General features: G+C 41.4%; 1 protein-coding gene across 2 annotated transcripts in view; it reads left to right on the forward strand.

Annotated features, from left to right (window-relative positions):
• The window catches only part of srd5a2a (steroid-5-alpha-reductase, alpha polypeptide 2a), an 84,310-nt gene that overhangs the window by 37,155 nt on the left and 21,760 nt on the right, over positions 1 to 25,395 (forward strand). The window contains exon 1 of one of the 2 annotated variants that reach the window (XM_028821108.2): positions 5,451 to 5,758. The exons of the other annotated variant lie outside the window; for it this stretch is intronic. Coding sequence (XP_028676941.1) covers positions 5,478 to 5,758 — 281 coding nt within the window. The 5' untranslated portion in view covers positions 5,451 to 5,477. Of the gene's footprint in view, positions 1 to 5,450; positions 5,759 to 25,395 lie in introns of those variants that run through there. 2 annotated transcript variants of the gene reach the window in all.

Raw genomic sequence — 25,395 nt, forward strand, 5'->3', positions numbered from 1 at the left:
TGTGTCTCGTCCCAACTACTTCACCAACCTCCCACAGCTGCGCGAGCACGCATACCCATGGAGGTCAAGTCGGCCGCTCACTTATTTATTATAAATTAAAGGAACACTTTGAAACACCTCAGATCTCAATGGGAAAAAAAATCCTGCTGGATATCTCTACTGATATGGACTGGGTAATGTGTTATCAAGGAAAGGATGCCACATCGTTTTATGGAAATGAAAATTATCAACCTACAGCGAGCTGAATTCTAAGACACCCCGAAAATCAAAGTGAAAAAATAATGTGTCAGGCTCATCCATTTTGCCAAAATTTCATTGCAGCAACTCCAAATCGTACTCAGTAGTTTGTATGGCCCCCATGTGCTTGTATGCATGCCTGAAAACATCGTTTGGCATGCTCCTAATGAGATGACGGATGGTGTCCTGAGGAATCTCCTCCCAGATCTGGACCAGGGCATCACTGAGCTCCTGGACAGTCTGAGGCACAACCTGGCTGCATCGGATGGGCCGAAACATAATGTCCAAGAGGTGTACTATTGGATTGAGGTCAGGCAAGTGTGGGGGCCAGTCAATGGTATCAATTCCTTCATCGCCCAGGAACTGCCTGGTTACTCTCACCACATGAGACTGAGCATTGTCATGCACCAGGAGGAACCCAGGGCCCACTGCACCAGCATGGGGTCTGACAATGGGTCCAAGGATTATATCCCGATACCTAAAGGCAGTCAAGGTGCCGTTGTCTAGCCTGTAGAGGTCTGTGCGTCCCTCCATGGATATGCCTCCCCAGACCATCACTGACCCACCATCAAACTGGTCATGCTGAACGATGTTACAGTCTGTTTCTGATTGTTTGGTCAGAGACATTCACACCAGTGGCCTACTGGAGGTCATTCTGTAGGGCTCTGGCAGTGCTCATCCTGTTCCTCTTTGCCCAGAGGAGCAGATACCGGTCCTGCTAATGGGTTAAGGACCTTCTACGAGGGGCCCTGTCCAGCTCTCCTAGAGTAACTGCCTGTCTCCTGGAATCTCCTCCATGCCCCTGAGACTGTGCTGGGAGACACAGCAAACATTCTGGGAATGGCATGTATTGATGTGCCATCCTGGAGAAGTTGGACTACCTGTGCAACCTCTGTAGGGTCCAGGTATCACCTCATGCTACCAGTAGTGACACTGACCATAGCTAAATGCAAAACGAGTGAAAAACAGTCAGAAAATATGAGGAGGGAAAAATGTCAGTGGCCTCCACCTGTTAAACCATTCCTGTTTTTGGGGTTGTCTCATTGTTGCCCCTCCAATGCACCTGTTGTTAATTTCATTAACACCAAAGCAGCCAAAACTGATTAACGACCCCCTCTGCTACTTAGCTCACCAGATCAATAGCCCAGATGTTTCATTGACTTGATGCTATTCATTTTTTTGAGCAGTATATATTAATTCACTTAACTTTTCTCATTTCTTCATTGACCCCAAAACATAGAAACTGGGAAAAAACAGCTTAGCAGTTCAATTAAAAGCAGAAGTTGGTTGAAATGAAAACTTGCAGCCCCAAGGGGTCCCCAGGACTGAGTTTGGGAACCACTGCCATATCCAATTATTTACTTTTAAGTTTCATGTCAAAATTCCAAAGATGTTTTTCAAAGGGTATTGGACTTGGTTCTCTTTATCACTATGCGGACCACCCTGCCTGACTTTTTAGCTCACACTTCAACTTCTCGGTTGGTTTCCTTTACTATTTGCTCCGTCCTTGCTTGATTTTCTTCCTTCTTCCTCAACATCATCTCAGCTCTACCCACTGCCCTCACCTGTGTGATTGGAGACACCAAGGGGACTTTTAATAGCGACCTGGAGATGAAATGTAAGTCAAAAACTAAACCTAATCTGAAAGTGGGGGTCTGTCCTGTCTTTCACGAATACCCAAATCAAAAAACCATAGCCAGGGATTAAGTAACCAGAACATCTACCTAAATCATAGACCACCATGAAAGTCTTTGTTTATCCATAAATCAAACAGTCTGACCCCTTTGTACACTCACCTACGTGCCATCACACGCTGCCCATTGGTTGCCATAACAACCGATAAACATCATGCAGCACCCACACAATGAAACAGACAAGCATCAGAAACACGCTAACACTATTAAAAACACCAAAAATGAACTGCAACCAACAAAGAAGAAATGAAAAAGAAAGCAAATCATGACATGGTAACAGCACCGCTAACAAAACGTCACATTTCCAACACATTGCAGATGCATGCTAATGCGGCCCTACTCTTTCATTGTCAACTTAAAACATTTTCAAATGATCCTTTTGGCAGATTCTTACAAACGGTGCTCACCAGTTGCTGCAGTCCATACTGAATGTTGCCTGAATACTTTGAACTTTCTTTAACTTGGTGGATCCCATGCTGTCGGTTAGATTTATTATCCTTGTCAAAAGTATATATTTTTTTTTTAATTACAGCATTAAGTATCTAATGAGTAACACATTTTGGATTTTACACAGTACACATTTCCACATATCAGGAAGGAACAATAAGATTTTGTTCCTTGCTTGCACCTAATTCACATACTGTACACAAAGCCAGACAATGATGAAATTCTGAAAATCTTTGAAGCGGAGTCACACAGCGACCACAATCCACGTAAATAAGCAGGCGGCTGCTGTGAGCCAATGTGTGAGCTTTCTGTAGATGGACTTGCTTCACGTTTCCAGCATTCTCTTGGATTTGCTTTCTTGGAATATTACTGTACAGTACATCTCGCACTAGTCAAGCCCCTAGCGCTCATAAAGCACGCTGATGCTGAAGTCTCATATTGCAGACGTTTCAGTGAATTCCAAAGAACTTCCTAGGGTAGGGGGGCAAGCAGCCCAAGTAGAGGATACGTTGTTATTTTAGAGAAACTATTGCTTCTTGTTGAATATATCCCGCCTGGCTGTTGTGAGCTGCGTACATTGCCAGCAGCAGCCAGTTTGAATTTATACAAATTAATTCTTGCATGCTGATGTTCATTTCATAAGGCATTCACTCTACATGAGTACATAGAGCATGATGCAAAGTTCAACATCACTAAAGTGGACTCATACGATATTTTTAGCAAGCCCCTTAAATTAAAGATGAACGTCTACACTTCAATCACATGATGATTGCTTTATTTCAAATCCATTGTGGTGACACAGACCCAGATTTATGAAAATCTAACTGAATTTCATGAAATACAGTATGTATGCTAATATGTCATTATATTTAACTTATTTATTTGCATATTTACTTGTATACAGTATATTCTGACCCCTTCACTTTTCCACATTTTGTTATATTGTGGCCTTGTGCTTAACTCATTTAAATTTATTTTTCCCTCATCAAGTCACACTCAATACAACAGAATGAGAAAGCAAAAACAAAATTCTTAGAATTTATTGCAGATTTATTGAAAATGAAAAACTGAAATATTACATTGACCACATGAACTTTTACTCACTACTTAGCTGAAGCCCCTTTGATAGCAAATCCAGCTTGGGGTTCTCTTGGACACTTCAAACTTCACATGCAGACCTGGATTTGGGGATTTTCAGGTCTTTCAGGAGATCTTCGATTGGGTTCAAGTGTAAGCTCTGGCTGGGTCACTCATGAATATTCCCAGAGTTGTTTTTGCATTGAGCATAGGGTCAACTGGACCTTTGGTCCAGAGCACTGTGGATCAGGTTTTCATTAAGAATATCTCTGTACTTTGCTCAGTTCAGTGTCCCTCAACCCTGACTAGTCTGTCAGTCCCTGCTCCTGAATAACAACTCCCTGGTCTGATACCACCATACTTCACCATTGGAATAGTGTTGCAGAGGTGATAAGCAGTGCCTTCTTTCCACCAGAAATGATGCTCATCATTATTTCATCAGAACAGAGGGTCTTATTTCTCACAGTTTGAGAGTCCTCAGACTATGTCTATGTCTGTGTTTCTCTGGCCAAATCGGGCTCTTGGTCGCCTTTCTCACCTGATTTTTCAGTGTGGTCAGGTCTCCAGCTGTATGTAGTCATAGTTGTTCCACACTTCCCCACAAGAAGTATGAAGGCCACTTGTGGCCTTAGAAACCTTTAATGCCGCAGAAGGGTTTTTGTAGCCTTCCCTGGATCTGTGACTCAACACAATCTTGTCTCAAAGCTCCACAGGAAATTCCTTTGACATCATGGCTGGGTTTTACTCTGATACACATCATGATCTGGTATTGCAGAAGTGATAAGCGGTGCAAGATTTCCAGCAGACATGACACTCTTCTCGGTTTCATCAGACCAGAGAATCTTGATTTTCCCCATCTGTTCTTTAGGTGTTTTTTTGCAAAGTCCAAATGGGCTTTCATATATGATCTGGCCTCTCTTGTCATAAAGCCCTGATTAATGAAGTGATGCAGGAATGGATGTCCTTCTGAAAATTTCTCCCATCTCCATATACTGTAAGTTCTCTGGAGCTCAGCTAGAGTGATCATTGCATTCTTGGTTACCTCTCTTATTAAGGACTTTCTCCCATGATTGTTCAATTGGCTGGGTGGCCAGCTTCAGAAAGAGTTGTGGTTGTTCCAAGCTTCTTCCATTTAAGAATCATGGAGAGCACTGTGGTCTATGGAACATTGAATGCTGCACAAAGTTTTTCGTAGCCTTTCCCAAATCTGTGCCCTGATACAATCCTGTCTCTAAGCTCTGCAGGCAATTCCGTAGACCTCATGGCTTATTTTTTCTCACACTGTCAGCCGTGGGACCTTCTATGGACAAGTGTTTGCCTTTCTTAATCGTGTCCAATCAATTAAGGTAACCACAGGTGGACTCCAAATGTCGCGTTTCAAGGTGTTGAAACATCTCAAGGATCATCAATAGAATGGGATGCACCTCAGCCACAGTTTAAGGGTCTGAGTATTTGAGTCAATGTGAAATTTCAGTGTTTTATTTTTACTAAATTTGCAAAAAAAAAATCTAAAATCCTATTTTGAATTTATATATATTACTAACACTGAGGACTATCTATCTATCTATCTATCTATCTATCTATCTATCTATCTATCTATCTATCTATCTATCTATCTATCTATCTATCTATCTATCTATCTATCTATCTATCTATCTATCTATCTATCCTTTCATGCTTGTCTGTCTTATCTATATACTGTGCCTTACAAATCTATCTATCTATCTATCTATCTATCTATCTATCTATCTATCTATCTATCTATCTATCTATCTATCTATCTATCTATCTATCTATCTATCTATCTATCTAATTTATGAAGCAAAGCCTTCGCCGTTATGAAAGTAATGAAGAGAACAAAAAAACAAGCAAGTTATTCACCGCATTCCTTGTTGGTGTCTAAAGAGGAAGCTCTTTGCTTTACGAAACGTGATGTCCAACCGTCACATTAATTGGGCAAACCACCAGGCAGATCCGCGCTAACAGACCAGCAGGCGACTGGCAGCAGAGCGGCTGGCAGCCATGCAGTGTTGCGAAGGTCTCGTTTTCACCTATGCTATGGCTCTCGCTTTCGCAGGCGTCTTGTTCTGTTACCGACAGGTGTTTGTACGCAATGCCTTCAGTTACGGCCGCTACAGAAAAACGATGGCCGGAGGTACCGAGCTTGGGGCAAAAGTCGCCTGGTTCATCCAGGAGCTGCCTGCTTTCCTGGCCCCCGTCCTTCTGTGCTGCAATAAAATGACGCCGAGTCCCGTCGCCGCCAAGATGTTACTCGGGATGTACTGCGGGCATTACTTTCAAAGGTACGTGCTGGGGCTCCAATGCTGTAAAGGTTGGCACTGAAAACGAGGAGTTGTTTAAGTTTTATATAATATTTAATTGTGTGTTGATATGAGCTAGCGCGTCAACTCAGGCTCTCGACTCGGGCGTCTAGCAGTGCGGAGTCTGCAAGTTCTGCCCGTGGACCTGTGCGTGTGCGTGTGTGCGCGCGAGAGACAAAGGAGAGAGCGCGTGTGCGAATGCGCAAGTGCGCATGGGTTTCTCATCTCATTACTCTCTTAGAAATAAAAGGTTTTTAGTGATGCCACAACAGAACCATTTATAGTTCCTAAAAGACCCGTCCACATGAAGGTTTCAGAAACAAACTTTACTTTTTTAGATCCGTAAGGCTTCATGTAGTAAACAAGAATGAATAGATGGTAACAGATTTGTGAAATACCAATAGGTCATGATTGCTGCATTCAGTTAGGTCCTTAAGTATTTGGACAGTGACACAATTTTGTCTCTTTATGCCACCACAATGGATTTGAAATGAAGAAATCATTACATGATTGAAGTGTAGGCATTAATGCAAAGAGTTTAACAGAAATATCATATGAGCCATTTAAGAATGACAGCCATTTTTATACATGGTCCTAACATTTCCAGGGGCTCAAAAGTTTTTGCACATTTGACTGATGTGCTGTTCCATAGCCAGGTGGGAGCAGGCCCTTCATTATTTCATTAACTATGAAGCAGGTAGATGGTCAGGAGTTGATTCAAAGTGTAGAATTTCCATTTAGATAGATAGATAGATAGATAGATAGATAGATAGATAGATAGATAGATAGATAGATAGATAGATAGATAGATAGATAGATAGATAGATACTTTATTAATCCCAATGGGAAATTCACATTCTTCAGCAGCAGCATACTGATACAATAAATAATATTAAATTAAAGACTGATAATAATGCAGGTGAAAAACAGACAATAACTATGTATAATGTTAAATGTTAACGTTTACCCCCCCGGATGGAATTAAAGAGTCGCATAGTTTGGGGGAGGAACGATCTCCTCAATCTGTCAGTGGAGCAGGACAGTGACAGCAGTCTGTCACTGAAGCTGCTCTTCTGTCTGGAGATGATACTATTTAGTGGATGCAGTGGATTCTCCATAATTGATAGGAGCCTGCTGAGCGCCCTTCGCTCTGCCACAGATGTTAAACTGTCCAGCTCTATGCCAACAATAGAGCTTGCCTTCCTCACCAGTTTGTCCATACGTGAGGCATCTTTTCTCTTAATGCTGCCTCCCCAGCACACCACTGCGTAGAAGAGGGCGCTCAGGAAGCTGTCGCTGTGACCTCTCAATATGAGGTCCAAAGAGCTGTCCATGCAAGTAAACACAGGCCATCATTAGGCTGAGAAAACAAAACAAACTGTTTAGAGAGACAGCAGAAACACCAGGAGTGGCCAAATCAACCATTTGGTTCATTCTTAAAGAAACGGAACACACTGGTGAGCTCAGACACTCCAGAAGGCCTGGACAACCACAGAAGACAACTGTGCTGGATGTTCACAGAATTCTTGGTGAAACAGAACCCTTTCATGAAATTTAGCCAAACCAAGAACGCTCTCTGGGAGGTAGACCTATCACTGCCAAAGTCTACAATAAAGAGAAGACTTCATGAAAGTAAACACAGAGAGTTTATCACAAAGTGCAAACCACTGGTAAGCCTCAAGCATAGGAAGAGCAGATTAGACTTAGTTAGGAAATATTAAAAAAAAGAAGTAACAGTCCAGTTTTGGAACAGCTTTCTTTGGACAAATTAAATTAAGATCAATATATACCAGAATGAAGGATATAGAAGAATATGGAGAAGGGAAGGAATGGCTCATGTTCTGTGGAGGCAGTGTTATGACCTGATCATGCATGGCTGCCAATGGAAGTCAGTCACTGGTGTTTATTGATGATATGACTTCTGGCAGAAGTAGCAGGATGAATTCTGAAGTGGACAGGGCGACACTGTCTGCTCAGATTCAGACAAATGCTGCAAAACTGATAGGACGACACTTCACAGTACAGATGGACAATGAGACAAAACAAACAGTGACAGCAAACCAAGTGCTTTTCAAGGTAAAATAGTGGAAGATTCTTCAATGGCCAATCAACTGACCTCACCCTAACTGGTCATGCAGTTCACTTGCTGAAGACAAAACTGAAGATGGAAAGTCCATCAAACAAGCAGCACCTGAAGACAACTGCAGTAAAGGCCCAGTAAAGCATCAGCAGGGTGGACAGCCAGCACTTGGAGATGGCCATGGGTTCAGACTTCAGGCAGTCATTGACTGGAAAGGATTTTCCACCAAGTATTGAAAATTATTGTTGTATTTATGATTACGTTAGTTTGTCCAAATATATTTGAGCTCCATGAAAATGGGAGGATCAGGTATAAAAACGACTGTCTTTTCTAAGTGGCTCACACAATGTAGTTGTTAAACCCCTTGAATTAAAACTACAAGTCTACACTTCAATCACATCTTGGTTGTTTTGTTTCAAATCCATTGTGGTGGCGCACTGAGCCAAAATTATGAAAATTCTATCACTGTCCAAATACTGTACAAAGACTGTACAATTACACAGGCCAAGTCCTGGTTTTCTTAATCTGTTAATGTCCTGTTAGGTAGCCTACCAAACATTAAAGACTTCAGTTTTTCTTTCTTCATATTAGAAAGTTTTTCAAAGCAGAAAGAACCGACTTCTTATGCAGAGGACCCCTTCCCAGGATGAAATGGTGCTTTGTCAAGCAATGGCTCAATGAGGAAACACAGCTTCCAGTAAAGAACCAGACAGTGCCATCACAGAACCTGGATTTTTAAGCTATGACATGCAGCTGTGAGTGGGCCTTACAATGCACTGGTGTCTCTTCCAGGGCCCTTCTCTGCCTTCCCCCGGTGCTGCTGGGATTGGCGCCAGTCCACGGTGGCCTTCTGGCTTCACCAGATTTGGAAATGTTGCATTATTTAAATATGGACTCTGTTATTTGCAGATTGTCTAAATCAGTTACAACAACACTGTTTTTACAGAAGTCAAATTACATATTCCGCATTTTATACTTACTCTGTCATTTTCTCATTCACGTTCCTTATATTTTATCTGTGCAACATATGAAATACCAGTTATAAAAAAAAAGAAATTGATGACCATAAGGGGGCAGCACTGAGCCCTAAACCACAGACACAGTAATACCGAACACAATTCCAGGTTCAAATAAATGATTTTGCTTGTCATAAACACCTTCCTGAAAATAGTCAGTCAGTCAGTGTCCAACCTGCTATATCCTAACACAGGCTCACGGGGGTCTGCAGGAGCCAATCCCAGCCAGCACAGGGCGCAAGGCAGGAACAAACAAACACACACACTAGGGATAATGTAAAATCGCCAATGCACCTAACCTGCATGTCTTTGGACTGTGGGAGGAAACCCACACAGACATTGGGAGAACATGCAAACTCAACGCAGGGAGGACCCGGGAAGTGAACCCAGGTCTTCTTATTGTGAAGCAGCAGCGCTACCACTGCACCACCGTGCTGCCCCAGTAAAAATACATCAACACACAATTCTCCTTCCTTCTCTAATGGAGTGTTGCCCACTGCCTCCTGTCCGTGACTCATTTAAGTGAGTCAGCGAGCTCTCTTTAAAGTCAACCCAGGAACTGCTTCCAGTCTGCAGTCCATGCCGTCTGTAGCAGTTCTGGGTTGTGTGGCAACCAGGGCAGTCCTCCACCAGCAGCACCCTCTGGTGGTGCCCAAAAATTCCAACAGGGCTGTGTTTCCGGACTTCAACTCCAATGCTACCGTGTGGGTGTTATAATTGGGTTTAGTCCACTGCCACCTGTCGTGTGGGGGAATGACCTGCCCCTGTGAAGCCCGTTCACCGAGTCCTTCTATTATGGCCGGGTATCAGTCCTTCCTTTATCTCGGCCAGGATGCCTATCCTTCCTTTCTGGCACCCACAACCTTTATCAATAAATGAGTATCTATCTCTAAGTTTAATATAAGCAAATAAGAACTGAAAAGTCTCCTTCCTGTGGATGCATCTCTGACAGTAACAGCTCTGTTGGTAGAGAAGTAACGGGCACAAGATGGCAGGATTAGCTGAAATGGAAAAAATGCCATCTTGGTACAATAAACATCCAAAAAAAGCCACATGTTTTATAGCTATTATTATTATTATTATTATTATATTAGGAATAACATGTATGTAGTTAAGCACTGTATGAAACCTTGCTAGAAAATGTCCAAAAACATGAATATGAAAAGTGCTTGAGACCTTTGAGGTTGGTGATCAACACATCTGTCCACCCATGAACTGAAGCAGCTTACAGCCACTTTAGAAATTTATAGAAATTGGAGCTTTACCTCAAAAATATCTCATAATAGCTTCCAGTCCATTTTCAGATATCCACAATGCATTTCAAGATATCTCAAAATAACTTCCTGCTCATTTTGAAACGTCTAAATTGCCTTTCAAGATATTTTAAAATAGCAGGAAGTCCCTTTGAAGCAATCGGAAATGTAACAAGAAGGGATTTTTAGATTTCTCAAAATATCTGCGTCATATTTATTTATTTCAGATGTCTTAAAATGCATGGAAGGTCAGCTTGAGATATGACAAAATGTATTTGAGATATCTTGATATACATACAGTATGTGATATATCTCAAAATATATTGCAGATATGTTAATATGTTGGGATAGCCATCCATCCATTATCCAAACCGTTGTATCGTAACTACAGGGTCATGGGGGTCTGCTGGAGCTAATCCCAGCCAACACAGGCAGGAAACAAACCCCAGGCAGGGCGCCAGCCCACCGCAGGGCGCACACACACACACACACACCAAGCACACACTAGGGACAATTTAGGATCGCCAATACACCGAACCTGCATGTCTTTGGACTGTGGGAGGAAACCGGAGCATGCAGAGGAAACTCACGCAGACACGGGGAGAACATGCAAACTCCACCCAGGTCTCCTGACTGTGAGGCAGCAGCGCTACCCACTGTGCCACTGTGCCGCCATGTTGGGATATCTGATTCCAGGACTATAGGGGATAAGTTATGAGGAAAGATCACAAGAGCTGAGCCTTTTTAGGGGATTAAGAGGAGACATGATTGAAGTGTTTAAAATTATGAAGGGAATTAGTCCAGTGGATAAAGACTGTGACTTTAAAATAAGTTCCTCAAGAACACGGGGACACGGTTGGAAACTTCAAGTCAGGTCAGGTTGGGGAGCATGCACTGGTACAGCGCATTGCCACAGCCACCACACAGCAAAACAGTTTGGGATCCCAGTTGGTGACTCCCCAGGCAAACAAGTGGTTCAGTCCTCCCCAGAGAATGCCCTTCTAACTGCCGCTGCCAGGTGTTATGTGGGCATCACTTTGGCCTGGTCCAGTCATTCGTGTCGTCAGCAATGACAATCCTGTGAGCCGGATCACCCTCGTGGAATCATGACATATGGCCATAGTGCCGTAACTGACACTCCCTTACAGTGCAGGTAATGTTCCTCATTCAGGACTCCATGAGTAACCGCTCATTCGACACAAAGTCAAACCAACGGTACCCAAGGATTCTCTGAAGAGACACAGCACTGAAGGAGTCTAGTCTTCGTCTCAGGTCACTGGATAGCGTCCATGTCTCCCAACAATATAGCAAAACAGGGAGCACCAGGAGTGTAAAGTGGACATTTGTCCTTTTGTAGAGATATCAGGAGCACCACACATTCCTTTCCAGCGACCTCATACCCCCCCACCTCACCCTATGCTCTTCCAATCGGTCTACTGACTTCATAAGAAGATTCATCAAAGACATGAATGTCGCTGCCGAGGTAAGTAAACCTCCCAATGAGGTCGACATTCTCTCCGCACACAGACACTCTGCTGATGGCTGTGCCCAAGAAGTCATTAAAGGCCTGGATCTTGGCTTTTATACAGGACACTTGCAGACCTAGACACTCAGACTCATTCACTCAGTCTCTCAAGAGCCTCCATTGACTCCACGAAGATCACAGCATCATCGGCAAAGTCAAGATCAGTGAATTCTTTTTCACCAACAGATGCCCCAAAGCTGTTGGACTCCACAACCAGTCCATGCAAGCATTCAAATAGAGTAGGAGCAAGAACACACCACAGAATCAACCGGGAAAAATGCAGAGGTTCTGCCTCCACTCTGCAAGGCACTCACAGTACCAGTGTACAGGTCAGCCATGATATCCAGCCACTTTGTGCGGATCCCGCAAAGTCTCAGGATGTCCCACAGGCAGCTCGATCAACTGAGTCAAACGCTTTATGAAAATTGACAAAAGCTGTAAAGTAAGGACCTTATGACCATATCAAGTTGGAAACTTGTTAAGGGTAAATTTCACACAAATCTTAAGAAATTCTTCCTCACACAGAAAGCCTCTGAGGCATGGAATATGTTTCCAGGTAGAGTGGAAGAGAGGATGACTTTAGGAGCCTTCATAACTTGACTAGATGTTATTTTGAGGGGTTTAGGTGGATAGGACTGTTGAGCTTTGTTGTGCTAAATGGCCTGTTCTCTTCCAAATTGTTCTAATGTTCTAGTGTTATAATGCTGTTCCTCAGTTTCTTCTTGTTGGCCCCATTGTATCACCAAGGATCCTGAGCAGATGACCTGATGGCTCACACTCACCCCAATCCACAGTCTTCAACTGAATCCCCTCCCCATGTTTTCTTTCTCTTCTATCTTACACTGCCCCGTATCATTTTCTTTTTCAGCTTTCATGTTAACTTACGTGCCTTTTTTTAATCCTTGCTAGGGTTTCAGTTTCCCCCCTAGAGTTCGGTACTCAGAACTTCACCCACTTCCTAAATCTCATTACACTCAAGAAGATTTCAGCCGTGTGCTACACAATCACAATATGGCCTCTTTAGGGTTAGAGTCCACTCTCCGTTTAAGCATCATATGACATTTATGGACAAAAACAGTTCAGCTAAGTACAAAGAACTCTCCCTGCTGCTTCTCCCAGAATAAATCCATTAACATTCCATTTCTCCAGTATAATAAAAGAACATCTTTTTTTAATTTGCTTACTGGAAGAGAGATTAGCATTACAGCCTGAAGGTCTTTGAGAAATGTACAGTAATCCTAGAGTAGGAGCATAGGATTTGGATCTGAAGTTGGTGGCCTGTCAGACTTTGCCACAGTGCGTATAAAAAGTTTTGATCTTCTAGGAAGTTTTCAGGTTTTATGGTTGCACAACATTGAATCCCAATGGATTTAATTTGGCCTTTTTGACACTGATCAATGCAAAAAGACTCTTTAATGTTAAAGTGAAAACAGATCTCTGCAAAATGGTCTAAATTAACTGCAAATATAAAACACAAAATAATTAATCACATAAGTACTCATCCCTTCAAGTCAGTATCTAGTAGATGGCAGCCATGACAGGCTTGAGTCAGTGTGCTTAGGGCTCTTTCTGTCACCTTAGCACATCTGGAGTCCATCAAGCTCTGTCAAGTTGCACGTTGATCCTGAGTGAAGAGCCATGTTCAAGAACAGCCACAAATTCACAATCAAATTGAGATCTGGACTCTGACTCGGCCACTCCAGGACATTCACATTGCTATCTTTAAGCCATTCTTGTTTTAGCTTTATGCTCGTGGCCGTTGTCTTGCTGGAAAACAGATCTTCTCTCAAGTCACAGGTTTCTTGCAGACTGTACTAGGTTTTCCTCCATAATGTCCCAGTGTTTTGCTGCATTCATTTTACCTTCACAAGCCTTCCAGGGCCTGTGCAGAGAAGCATCATCACAACATGATGCTGCCACCATTATGCTTTACTGCAGAGATGGTGTGGGTTTTGAGTGTTCTAATATGACATTGTATCTGATGGAGAAAAATGCTCAGTTTTGGTCTCATCAGAGCATAGAACCTTCATCCAACTAACTTTAATGTCTATCTTGTGCTTTCTGGCAAACTCTACCCTAGTTGTCCTGTTCAATATTATAGAGAAAGTATAGGAATTGTGAAAAAATTCAGCCTCGAGATTTTGATGAATCTTGACGTTTTAGACATTCCAGAGTCCGAAAATACCATTTTTGAAATTATGTCTATCTGTGTGTCTGTGTGTAAACACGGTAACTCGAAAATGCTTTTACCTCGGACAATGAAATTTTGTACACCTGCTTTATATCAAAAATATGGAATCCTATCTACTTTTGGGCCACTTCCGGCAACTGGACGTGGTACTTTGAATGAATATTTTCGAAAGTTTTCAAGTAAACTATGGTTATAATTACAGATAGATGATTCAAATTTTGTATAGATATTTATAATGATAAAAAGCAAACAGATATGAAATTTAATAAAAATTACTCAACAGGAAGAAGTATTTCATTTAAATAACCATTCGAATTTTTAGTATCATGGAAATATAAATGTGTACAGCAGTGGTCTTGAATTCTGGTCCTAGAGGACCACCGTGACTGCAGGCTTTCATTCTAACCCCTTATTTTAAATGAGTGCCCTGTTTGTGCTGCTAACTTCTTGTGAATTCATTTAAATTGATTTGTTTTTAAAGATTTGTTCCCCTGAATGTATTCATCATTCCTCTGAATTGCTTAATTTCTCTCCTTAAATGGCACCCAAAAAGAAATGAAATGTGAAGTGAGTGAGCCAACAGAAGACCAACTAAGTCAGGGCCTCAAACTCCATCCAATTTCACTCCAACCAGTTGCTTAATGAGGTGCTAATTCTTGTTGTTAATTAAACTCATTCTTTAATTCCATGGCTTGTTGCTCCTCTCAATGTGCAATGGTTGTGAATTTCCCCCTGGGATTTGTGAATTTCCCCCTGGGATTAATAAAGTATCTATCTATCTATCTATCTATCTATCTATCTATCTATCTATCTATCTATCTATATATTTCCAAAATTATTGATGTTCTCTTTTCTAAGAACAGCACTGTTCAAATGTGGACCTGAGCAGATCAACATTCCTGAGACCTTCATCTTTCTTTATTTTCAGATATTGTGGGATGGACTCATTTGGCTCATTTTATATCTCATTATTGTTTGACTGCTAATTAAGGGGTGTGAGTCTTGAAGAGCAAGTCAATTAAAATTAATTCCAAAAATTTTAATTAGCAGCAAAAACAGGTCACTAATTAAGAAAAGGGTTAGAATGAAAACATATTTATTTTAATTATTTAATTTATTTTAATTTATACATCATCAATATAACAATAACGTGTAAACATTGAACATGCCATGTAAACATAAAGATGGAATGGGAACAATAAGCTGCTACGTTCCCGTCGTGTTCCTGGTAATACATCTAATTTTCTGATTTTTTTTTATTTCTGCCATCATTATCATAATTAAATGTAGCTAAATGCAGTTTTACCTATAGCAATTTATTGCAACAAATATTATATAACTAGACATTAAGCCCGTTACAATAACGGGCGCTAGAACAGTAGTGCATAAACATTAGTAGGAACAGTCTGTATTAAATGGCAAGGGACCGTGTATTTTCTGTTACAGTAATCCTGGCTTGTATGTGGCTGTAACATACGTCACTGTATTGTGTCCTTTAAGTTTCTCTCGCAGTAATGTCTCTCCAGCAAGTATTGTGCAGTTCCCCAGCAAGTATTTTAATCTGTGCTGGTTTACAGCTGATTATTGTATGTGTGTCGTCTCCCCAGCAACGGATTTTATGTGAGCGAAAATAAATCAACTTTTAAAAGTCATTGTATTGTAATATCATGGAAATTCATATATTTAGGAAAACCCCTTCAACGACTGACCCTTTACACTTTTACCGGGCCAAGTTTGTTAATTGCAAATCTGACATCCTCAGAGTGAACACTTGCACAACAACAAACACCAATCCCACCTCTTTGGGGAAGCTGGTCTCCGCTTCTCAGTACCCGATTGGATTTTTCGCGCGTTATGTTTTAGGTCTTACCTCATTTACCGAAATCCAATTGGATCGGCCGCGCGATATTTTATAGGTCCTGCCCTCTCTGTCTTGTGTGACGCGTCAGGCGGCCTTTGAAGCATCGCACCGTGCCCCGCGCATGACAATAACGGGTGCTAGAACAGTAGTGCATAAACATTAGTAGGAACAGTCTATATTAAATGGCAAGGGACTTTGACCTCATTCTTTTTGTTGGTCGTATTTTTCTTTCTTTCAGCCTTTCTTTTGTTGATGTTTACTTGCTGAGCTGACCGTTCTTCGTGGGCTGCCGCCGTGTATTGTGTGTCTTTAATTTTCTGTGACAGTAATACTGTCTTGCATGGCTCTATTCAATAAGGGCACGCACAAAAAGGCGAGCTTCAAAAGGGCGACCTCAATTGAGCGATAGCGTCTTGTACGTCCGCTGGCTTGTACGTCCGTAATATACCTTTAATTTTCTCTGGTGGTAATACAGGAGTGCGTGTCTGTAATATGCCTTTAATCTCTTCTGACAGTAATACTGGCTTGTATGTGGCTGTAATATGTGTCACTGTATTGTGTACCTTTAATTTCCTCTCGCAGTAATACTGGTTTGTATTTCCGTAAAATGCCTCTAACTTTCTCTGACAGTAATATCGCGCATCACACCGTGCCCCGCGCATGCGCAGTTCATCAGAGGACACCCACACACGGACACCTGGATGCACATAGGGATATTATATATATAGATACTAACACTTTTTCTATGTTTTTAGGTGACTATAAATCTTTTTACTGCGGTGGGCTGGCGCCCTGCCTAGGGTTTGTTTCCTGCCTTGTTGGCTGGGATTGGCTCCAGCAGACCCTTGTGACCCTGTAGTTAGGATATAGCAGGTTGGATAATGGATGGATGGATGGATGAATGGCTGGATGGATAAATCTTTTTACTTTGCACATAATCTACTGTATGTCAGGAGTCACCAAGTCCGGTCCTGGAGGACCACCGTGGCTGCAGGTTTTCATTCTAACCCTTTTCTTAAGTCTTTTGAATTAATTTTAATTGACTTGTTCTTGAAGACTCAGAACCCTTAATTGTTTATTTTTCCTTAATTATCAGCCAAACAATAATGAGCTACAAAATAAGCCAAAACATGACCAGCAAACTGTGTCTATCATACAATATCTGAATATTAAGAAAGTCAGGAATGCTGATCTGCTCAGGTCCACATTTTAACAGTGCTGCTCTTAGAAAAGAGAACATCAACAATTTCAGAAATGTCTGCTATTGCACAATGAGAGCAGCAACAAGCCATAGAATTAAAGAACAAGTTTAATTAACAACAAGAATTTTGGGGCCATTTAAGGAAAGAAATGAAGCAATTCAGAGGAATGATGAAGAAATTCAGGGAAACAAATCTTTAAAAAGCAAACCAATTAAAATGAATTCACAAGAAGTTAATTAGCAGCATAAACAGGGCACTCATTAAAAAAAGGGTTAGAATGAAAGTCTGCAGCCACGGTGGTCCTCCAGGACTGGACTTGGCGACCCCTGCTCTAGGTAATGCATATGTAATCATGAAAAAAATTCCACCACCATTTTCAACCTCTCTAAGTGCGAAAAATATCATTTTAATATAAAGTTTGATTATAAATAGAGATAAATGATTGTGTATCAATATTATCAATTAGTTATGATGAGAAACACAGACATATGATAATTGAGAAATATTGCACAACTGTAAGTGGTTCTGATGACCTTTTCCTCTATCTCAGTATATGAGAAGGTCGAGGGGAGCTCACTCCTGATTTTTCTCTTTGCTATTCTCCCATAAAGCATCAGTTGTTGTCTGCACAGTCTCTCAGGTGTGTTTCACTGTAGCTTGAAACTCCTTCAGAGTTCTCTTCGGTCTTTTGCTGGCCTCACTCACTAGTTGTCATCTTGCTGGTCGCTCCATTTTTGTAGACAGCCTGCTCTAAGCAGGAATACAGTTGTGCCATACTGTTTTCCATTTTCTTAATGACTGATTGAACACTTTACTTGGTTATTTTCTTGTCTCCATCCTCTGACTTGTGCTTTTCAGTCACTTTTTCATGGGGTTGCTTAAAATGTTCTTTTCTTTTTGTGTAATTTACCATACTTGACTCGTCACAAGTTGGCCCTTCCACATTCAGGAGCATTTATACTACAGTCAACTGAAACCCAAACAGGTGACCTCCATTTCACTAATTCTGAGATGGGCTGCACTACTGAGGATTTAGGGGTGACATATTAAAGGGGGTGAATGCTTATACAAACTATTTGCTTTTTCTTTTATAGTTGTAATTTATTTAGATCATCTATAGTACTAAACGACAGTTGTATATATGCACGGACGCAGGACGACGGAAGCAGGACGCATCGAAGTGCACGCGCACTGCGACTCAGTGCCCCAGAGTCAAACCCAGCAGCTTCCCAGACTCAGTAGGTAGCGCCCAAACAACACAACACAACCTGTAAACTAAACTTCAGGTTAGTTGCATATAAAACCTTCGTTTAATAATGTTTATGAAGGTTGTATATATGCATGGATGCCAGACGCAACCCGTGCCAAAAGCGCACGCGCACTCGCACAGCGCCCAACAGTCAAACCCAGCGGCTTCTCAAAGTCAGTAAGTGGCGCCCAAACAACACAACACTACCTGTAAACTAAACTTGACGTAAAGCGTGTACACCAACAAGTTGCCATGGTGACATATTTAAACATTGACATAGAATAACTAGATGCCTCATGACTAGCAGAATCGTACGTCAATGTCGCTGCCATATTGTGAGTGGCACTGCTGTGGAGTGAAGTAATGAATAATGTGCTGCTTGGGATTGTACAAACCGCTGTACGCTCCAAACCAGATCCCGGGGGATTACATATCATAGGTAAGGCTGAACAATTGTTTTGGTTATATTTGTCCGTTAGAAAATCCGGTTTTATAATCTTTACTTTAGCTAAGCCAGGCTAAGCTAGCAAACCTATACATTTATGTGCTCAAGTCAGCCTCCAAACAATGTTTTGGCTAAATGTATTTAGTCACTAACTATGTAGATTGTTGTTAGCTGTTAACATTTCTCAAACTTGATGATGTTTTTTCTCAAGGAGCACATTGAGGAAACAGTTTGAAATTGACAACCATCATTTTATGCTCATGTTTTTAGTTGTGTCTGTCTTAAACTAAGGCTGCACCATATTGCCAGACTGAATACTCTCAAATTACAGGATCTGAGTGAGCGAGAGGAGTGTAAATCTGGAGGAGATCAGTGAGGTTGTGGAGAGCTTTAAATGTTAAGAGCGGTATTTAGTGTTGTATTCTGTAGTTAACTGGGAGCCAGTGAAGTTGAGAGAGAATAAGTGTAATATGTTCAGTGGATTTACAACAGCAGGATATTATCCTGGCAGCAGAATTTTGAAGAAGTTCTAAGCGATTGATAAGTTTTTGTGGGATGCCAGATAGAATACCTTTACAGTAATCTATACGTGACGTGACTCGGGCATTAAACAATACTTCAGCACTGTGTTGCGTAAGAACAGGACAAAGTCTGGAAATGTTTCAAAGATAAAAGAAGGCAGTCCCCGAAATGTTACTTATATGGGAGGAATGGTTAATAATAATTATAATTATTATTATTTAATAATTGCCATTATTAGTGTATAAATGGATATAAATAATTGCATTTAAATGATTCGGCAAAATCTGTTGTATGTAAACAATACTGTTTTAAACGTTATTGTTTTTTCATCAGAAAACCCGGTGTCCACGTCTAACTGTATTAGTTTAAATGGCACTTTTGCCACTCGCAATAAGGCTGACGTATCGTCTATCTATATATGTGTATGTATTTAAACTTGAGATAGTGGTGACCACTGACAGTGCCAGCAGTCAGCTACTCCACAGTGCCTGCGGTCAGGGATTCAATTATGATTCCCAATAGCAAACGACTTCTAGCTAACAACACACCCATAGAAAAATAAAAACGAGACTGCATGGATAAAAACAATGAACGAAGGCGCCTACAACGCGCTTCTGAAACACCAGAACCAAACGAATCATGACTCCAAAAAGAAACAGCTTTACTACAAATATATTTATTTCATTAAATGAAAACCTTCCCAGGATGCTCCCACCCTCCATGATCTTACATCCCTTCAAAGATTGGAGGGAACAGAAAGTAATTGCCATTCTTGCATTTGCGATTCTTTAGAGAATCGGGGGTTTACTGGTTTTGCATAGATGGTGGTGCAGTGGTAGAGCTGCTGCCTTGCAGTAAAGAGACCAGGGTCCTCATCCTGGGTGCTCCCTGCGTGGAGTTTGTATGTTCTCACCATTTCTGTGTTAGCTCAAGTTTCTTCTCACTGTCTAAAGATGTGCAGGGTAGGTGAATTGGTGACACTCCAGTTAAGTCCATAAGTGGTTGGACTGTGTTTTGTTTTGGTAGAGATGTACAGTATATTACTTTACTTTCCCTTTTTGCATTCTTTATTGTGTATTCTTTGTCAGAATGCCTCACATCCCATAGACCTGCCACTGTTTATAAGGTATTGTACTTTATAACTTCTGCCCACCTTCCCTTCTACATCTGTAACCTCAAGCAATTAGGTAGAGTAAAAAGACAAACTGGAGTTAAATTAAACATTCCAATAATGTATTATTGATAATATTCATAAAATTATAATAATATATGCGGGTGAGGGAATATGAACACATTTCACAAATCCTTCGGTCACTTCATTGGCTCCCTATCCATCTCCGTATCGAATACAAACTCTGTTTGTTTACTCACCAGTGTATCTGTGGAAATGCTCCACAAAATCTTAAAGGACTCCTTATACTAAAATCCACTACAAGAAACCTCCGTTTTACAAATATCTACCGCCATCGCCCCCCATGACCAAACTTCATACAATGGGAGACCGATCCTTTGCAGCCGCTGCTCCACGGCTCTGGAATGCCCTACCAGAGAGCCTAAGAACACAGCAGGTTGTGGGCTGTTTTAAAAAACAGATAAAGACTTTTCTATTTCCATCCATCCATCGATTTTCCAACACAGGGTCACGGGGGTCTGCTGGAGCCAATCCCAGCCAACACAGGGCACAAGGCAGGAACCAATCCTGGGCAGGGTGCCAACCCACCGCAGACTTTTCTATTTAGGAAAGCTTATTAACAAGAATGCTATAATTATTGTTGTTTTTATCTTGCCTTGCCTTTGTTTAAAATTTGTATGTTGTACTTTGAGATTTACTGCTAATGTAAAGTGCCACTATAAATAAAATGCATTATTATTATTATTATAATGAAGCAAAGTACATGTAATTATTGGCAAACCATACAACCTGATAAATGCTGATGTGTAGTTTCAGGTGGCACACAGACTTGTAGTTACTTAAATGTTTTTGGTTAAGTCATCATTTCTACTCAGCTTTCTTCAGGACAGGCCTCATGGCTGCTGAGTTGCTCTCCTCATTATGGTCTTCTCTTCAAGGTCATGGTGTGTGTGAGAGAGAGAGAGAGAGGGTTAAAGTGATCACATGGGTAGATTCTGTGTCCAAATCCTTAGGCCAGTAGGGCGTTGTGGTACAGACAGTGGCGTAGCTAGGGTCGGCACATTTTTGGGGGCGGCGTTATTGGACAAAAGGCTCAGTACAGTTGGTGTATAAGCAGCAGGGTTCAGAAATATATCACTCATGAATGAAAAAAGTAAAGTTCTCTGATTTTTCTCCACACATGCTTCAGAAATAAGTTTCAGACTGTCCTTCAGACACAGCAGTTGAAATTTATGAAGCAATAACAAAAATAAACATAAACATTACACCGATAATAATTTCTAGGAAGATAAACAACTAATTTACAATTTATAATTTCATTTCGTTATCAATCCGAATGCATTCTTGCTCTGTGCAGAAAACATCCCCACCTATCACTTGTACTCTACACTGGTTCTGGTTTTCGCAGCATAATTATATTAAACTAATCATCAGAATATGGCTTATCAGTGCGTCTATACTATATTCTTGTCTAGTTGATGCTTATCAATAATTATATGTGAAAAATGATTGCTGTTTCTCTATATATGAATACATCTATGCAAAATTTATCATAATTTTCCTCTACACTTCATTTTAACTTTCTATTTAAAGAGGTTAACATATTCAGATATGTTGGATGGCAGCAAATTGACGCACCGCCCTGCCCCGAGTGGCACGAACTCGAGCTACGCCACTGGGTACAGAATGGCCTCTCTTTCAAAACCAATCCCAAACAGCCATACTTAAGACCAATGCGTGCACATACTGCCTTTTCACAACTGCCCCCCCCAACGATCATTTGTTGAGCTGAAGCTTGCCAGCTACTATAGGTTTAGGGCCTTCATGCTGGGGGTTGGCTTATTGAGAATGCCATGCAGAGAACCCCCCCTTGCCAAACTGTTCCCATCAATGAAATAAAACATGTCTTCTGAAACACTAATATAACATTTGCTTTGTTTGGCTTACAACTAAAGACATACAAAATATTTATCAACTTATATACAAAATATCACTTCACCACAGATGGTAAAATAATGTTCATAATTTTGGGTCTGTGGGCCACCACAGTGGATTTAAAATGAAGCAATCAAGATGTGGTTGTTGTGTTGACTTGCAGTTTGAATTTAAGGCATTTAATAAACACATTGTATGAGCCCTTTAGCAATGACAGCCATTTTTATACATGGTCCCCCTATTTTCAGGGGCTCAAAAGTATTTGGACAAACTAACATAATCATGACTATAATGATCATTTACAATATTTAGATGAAAATCCTTTGCACTTCATGGCTGCCTGAAGTCTGAACTTGAAGCCATCTCCAAGTGCTGGCTGTCCATCCTACTGATGCTTTCCCAGGCCTTTACTGCAGTTGTCTTCAGATGCTGCTTGTTGTTTGGACTTTCTGCCTTCAGCTTCATCTTCAGAAAGTGAACTGCATGTCCAGTTAGGTTGAGGTCAGTTGATTGGCCATTGAAGAATCGTCCACTACTTTGCCTTGAAAGCACTTGGTTTGCTGTCACAATTTGTTTTGTCTCATTGTCCATCTGTACTGTGAAGTGTCGTCCTATCAGTTTTGCAGCATTTGTCTGAATCTGAGCAGACAGTGTCACCCTGTAGACTTTAGAATTCATCCTGCTAATTTCTGCCAGCAGTCATATCATCAATAAACACCAGTGACTGACTTCCACTGGCAGTCATGCTTGACCATGTCATAACACTGCCTCCACCATGTTTCACAGATGATGTGGTATGCTACAGATCATGAGCCATACCTTCTCTTCTCCATACTCTTCTGTATCCATCATTCTGGTACATTTTGATTTTAGTTTCATTTGTTCAGAGAAAACTGTTCCAAAAATGGGCTGGTTTTTAAAAAATATTTTCTGGCAAAATCTAATCTATCATTCCTGTGCTTGAGGGTTACCAGTGGTTTGCACTTTGTGGTAAACCCTCTGTCTTTACTTTCATGAAGTCTTCTCTTGATTGTAGACTTTGGCAATGATAGATCTACCTCCTGGAGAGTGTTCTTGGTTTGGTTAAATGTCATGAAAGGGTTTTTCTTCACCAAGGACAGAATTCTCAAATCATCCATCAAAGTTGTCTCCCATGGTTGTCCAGGCCTTCTGTAGTGTCTGAGCTCACTCGTGTGTTCCTTCTCTTTAAGAATCTACCAAATGATTGACTTGACCACTCCTGGTGTTCCTGCTCTCTCTCTCTCTCCAGTGGCGTAGCTGGGGGGGGGGGGGGGGGCGGTCAAGGGGGGACATCTGTCCCCGAGCACAGCATCCAGGGGGTGCCAAATTTCCCTTCCCCATTGCATTTTGGCAAACAGGAGGGTGTGCGAAATCTTCTGTTGTCCCCGGGCGCTGAAAACCCTAGCTACGCTTTGTCTCTCTCTAAAGGGTTTGCTTTGTTTTCTCAGCCTAATGATGGCCTGTTTTTATTTGCATGGACAGCTCTTTGGACCTCATATTGAGAGTTCACAGTGACAGCTTCCAAATGGAAATTCCACACTTTGAATCATCTCCTTACCATCTACCTGCTTAATAGTTAATGAAATTAAGAGGGGCCTGCTCCCACCTGGCTACAGAACAGCACGTCAGTCAAATGTCCAAATAATTTTGAGCCCCTGGAAATTAGAGGACCATGTATAAAAATGGTTGTTATTCGTAAACGGCTCATACTATATTTCTGTTAAACCCTTTGAATTAAAGCTGAAAGTCTACACTTCAATCACATAATGGTTGCTTCATTTCAAATCCATTGTGGTGGCATACAGAGCCAAAATTCTGAAAATTGTGTCACTGTCTAAATACTCATGGACCTAACTGTAAATTGGCCAGTGCGTGATTGGTGTGTGTGTGTGTGTTCACCCTACAATGTGTGCATGAATGTTAATTATACTGGGGCTGCTTTCCAGTGCCCCAAATGTACAGATTTAGGGTGCTGTACTTTAAGCAAACAAAGGTACCCCATAACGCCCCCATATGCACAGCTTACCCCCAACATGGGTGGCTGCCTCAATCAAAATGAGACTTCAGTACAGCTGCTTTATAGCATCCACATGTGGACAGCTGCCTGAAGCTTGCATAAGCAGATCAAACAGTTGTCTTCACACAACACCTGTGCCACTTATGAAAGCAGGTGGCCACTCACCATGTTGCTACTTCTTGCAGGTGTCCCCTCTTAGCTGCTCACCCCTGTCAGAATATGGCTGTCACCCAGACTAGGTGCTCTCAGTAGACCTTGGCCCAACCAAACAATATACTTGCAATAGCAGTAAATCAAAATGAATAAAACACAGTAAATCCAATATTAGTAAAAAGCAGGAAATGCATTTGAGAAGAATCTCACTGAAAGGTATTTCTGTAAGGACAGAGATGATGATGAGAACAAGTCCCTTCAAGCCTGGGTGCACAGCTGTTAGAGTTTCTTCATTTTCCTGATTTCTTTTATCTCTTTTTAAATGTTTTTAAGTGGGATTGTAGACATTTTGTTTGGGAGAGGGTGAAAATCTTCTCTGTCCTTCTGTGGAGGATATGCCCCAAACTTAAAGGCCTCTCCACATGGAGTTACCAATGATTACATAAAGGATCGATGACCTTAAACATGTGTTCTTTTTTATAGGCTGCGTAAGAGACGGCCAGCAGTTCAACCCGGCTGGGACGCCCAGGGTATGGAAGGATAGGAAAAGGCAGCTTCTTTAGGGCACTGCCTCCCCCAAGATGCTAGAGGGCAGCTCCCCTGGTTTACAGCAGTACCCCGTAATCCCACAGGACACCAGGGGACTTGGGGTGCTGTAACTCAGCCCTATTGGGTACCGCCAGGGGGTACTTTGGACAAACCATGAGACATAAGATGTCCACCTGACCCGGAAGCGCTGGCCGGTAATGTGGGCGGAAGATCAGAAGCACTTCCGTGTTGGATAATATAAAACGGTCCTCCTTAAATCCAGTCGGGGAGCCAGAGTTGGGTGGAAAATGGACAAAGCTTGCTGGGAGGTGTGGAGAAAGAAAGAAAGAAAGAAAGAAAGAAAGAAAGAAAGAAAGAAAGAAAGAAAGAAAGAAAGAAAGAAAGAAAGAAAGAAAGAAAGAAAGAAAGAAAGAAAGAAAGAAAGAAAGAAAGAAAGAGAATAATTCTGGACTGTGCTGCTTATTTACA

The sequence above is a fragment of the Erpetoichthys calabaricus genome, chromosome 15 (genome assembly GCF_900747795.2).
Source record: "Erpetoichthys calabaricus chromosome 15, fErpCal1.3, whole genome shotgun sequence".
Lineage (NCBI taxonomy): Eukaryota > Metazoa > Chordata > Cladistia > Polypteriformes > Polypteridae > Erpetoichthys > Erpetoichthys calabaricus.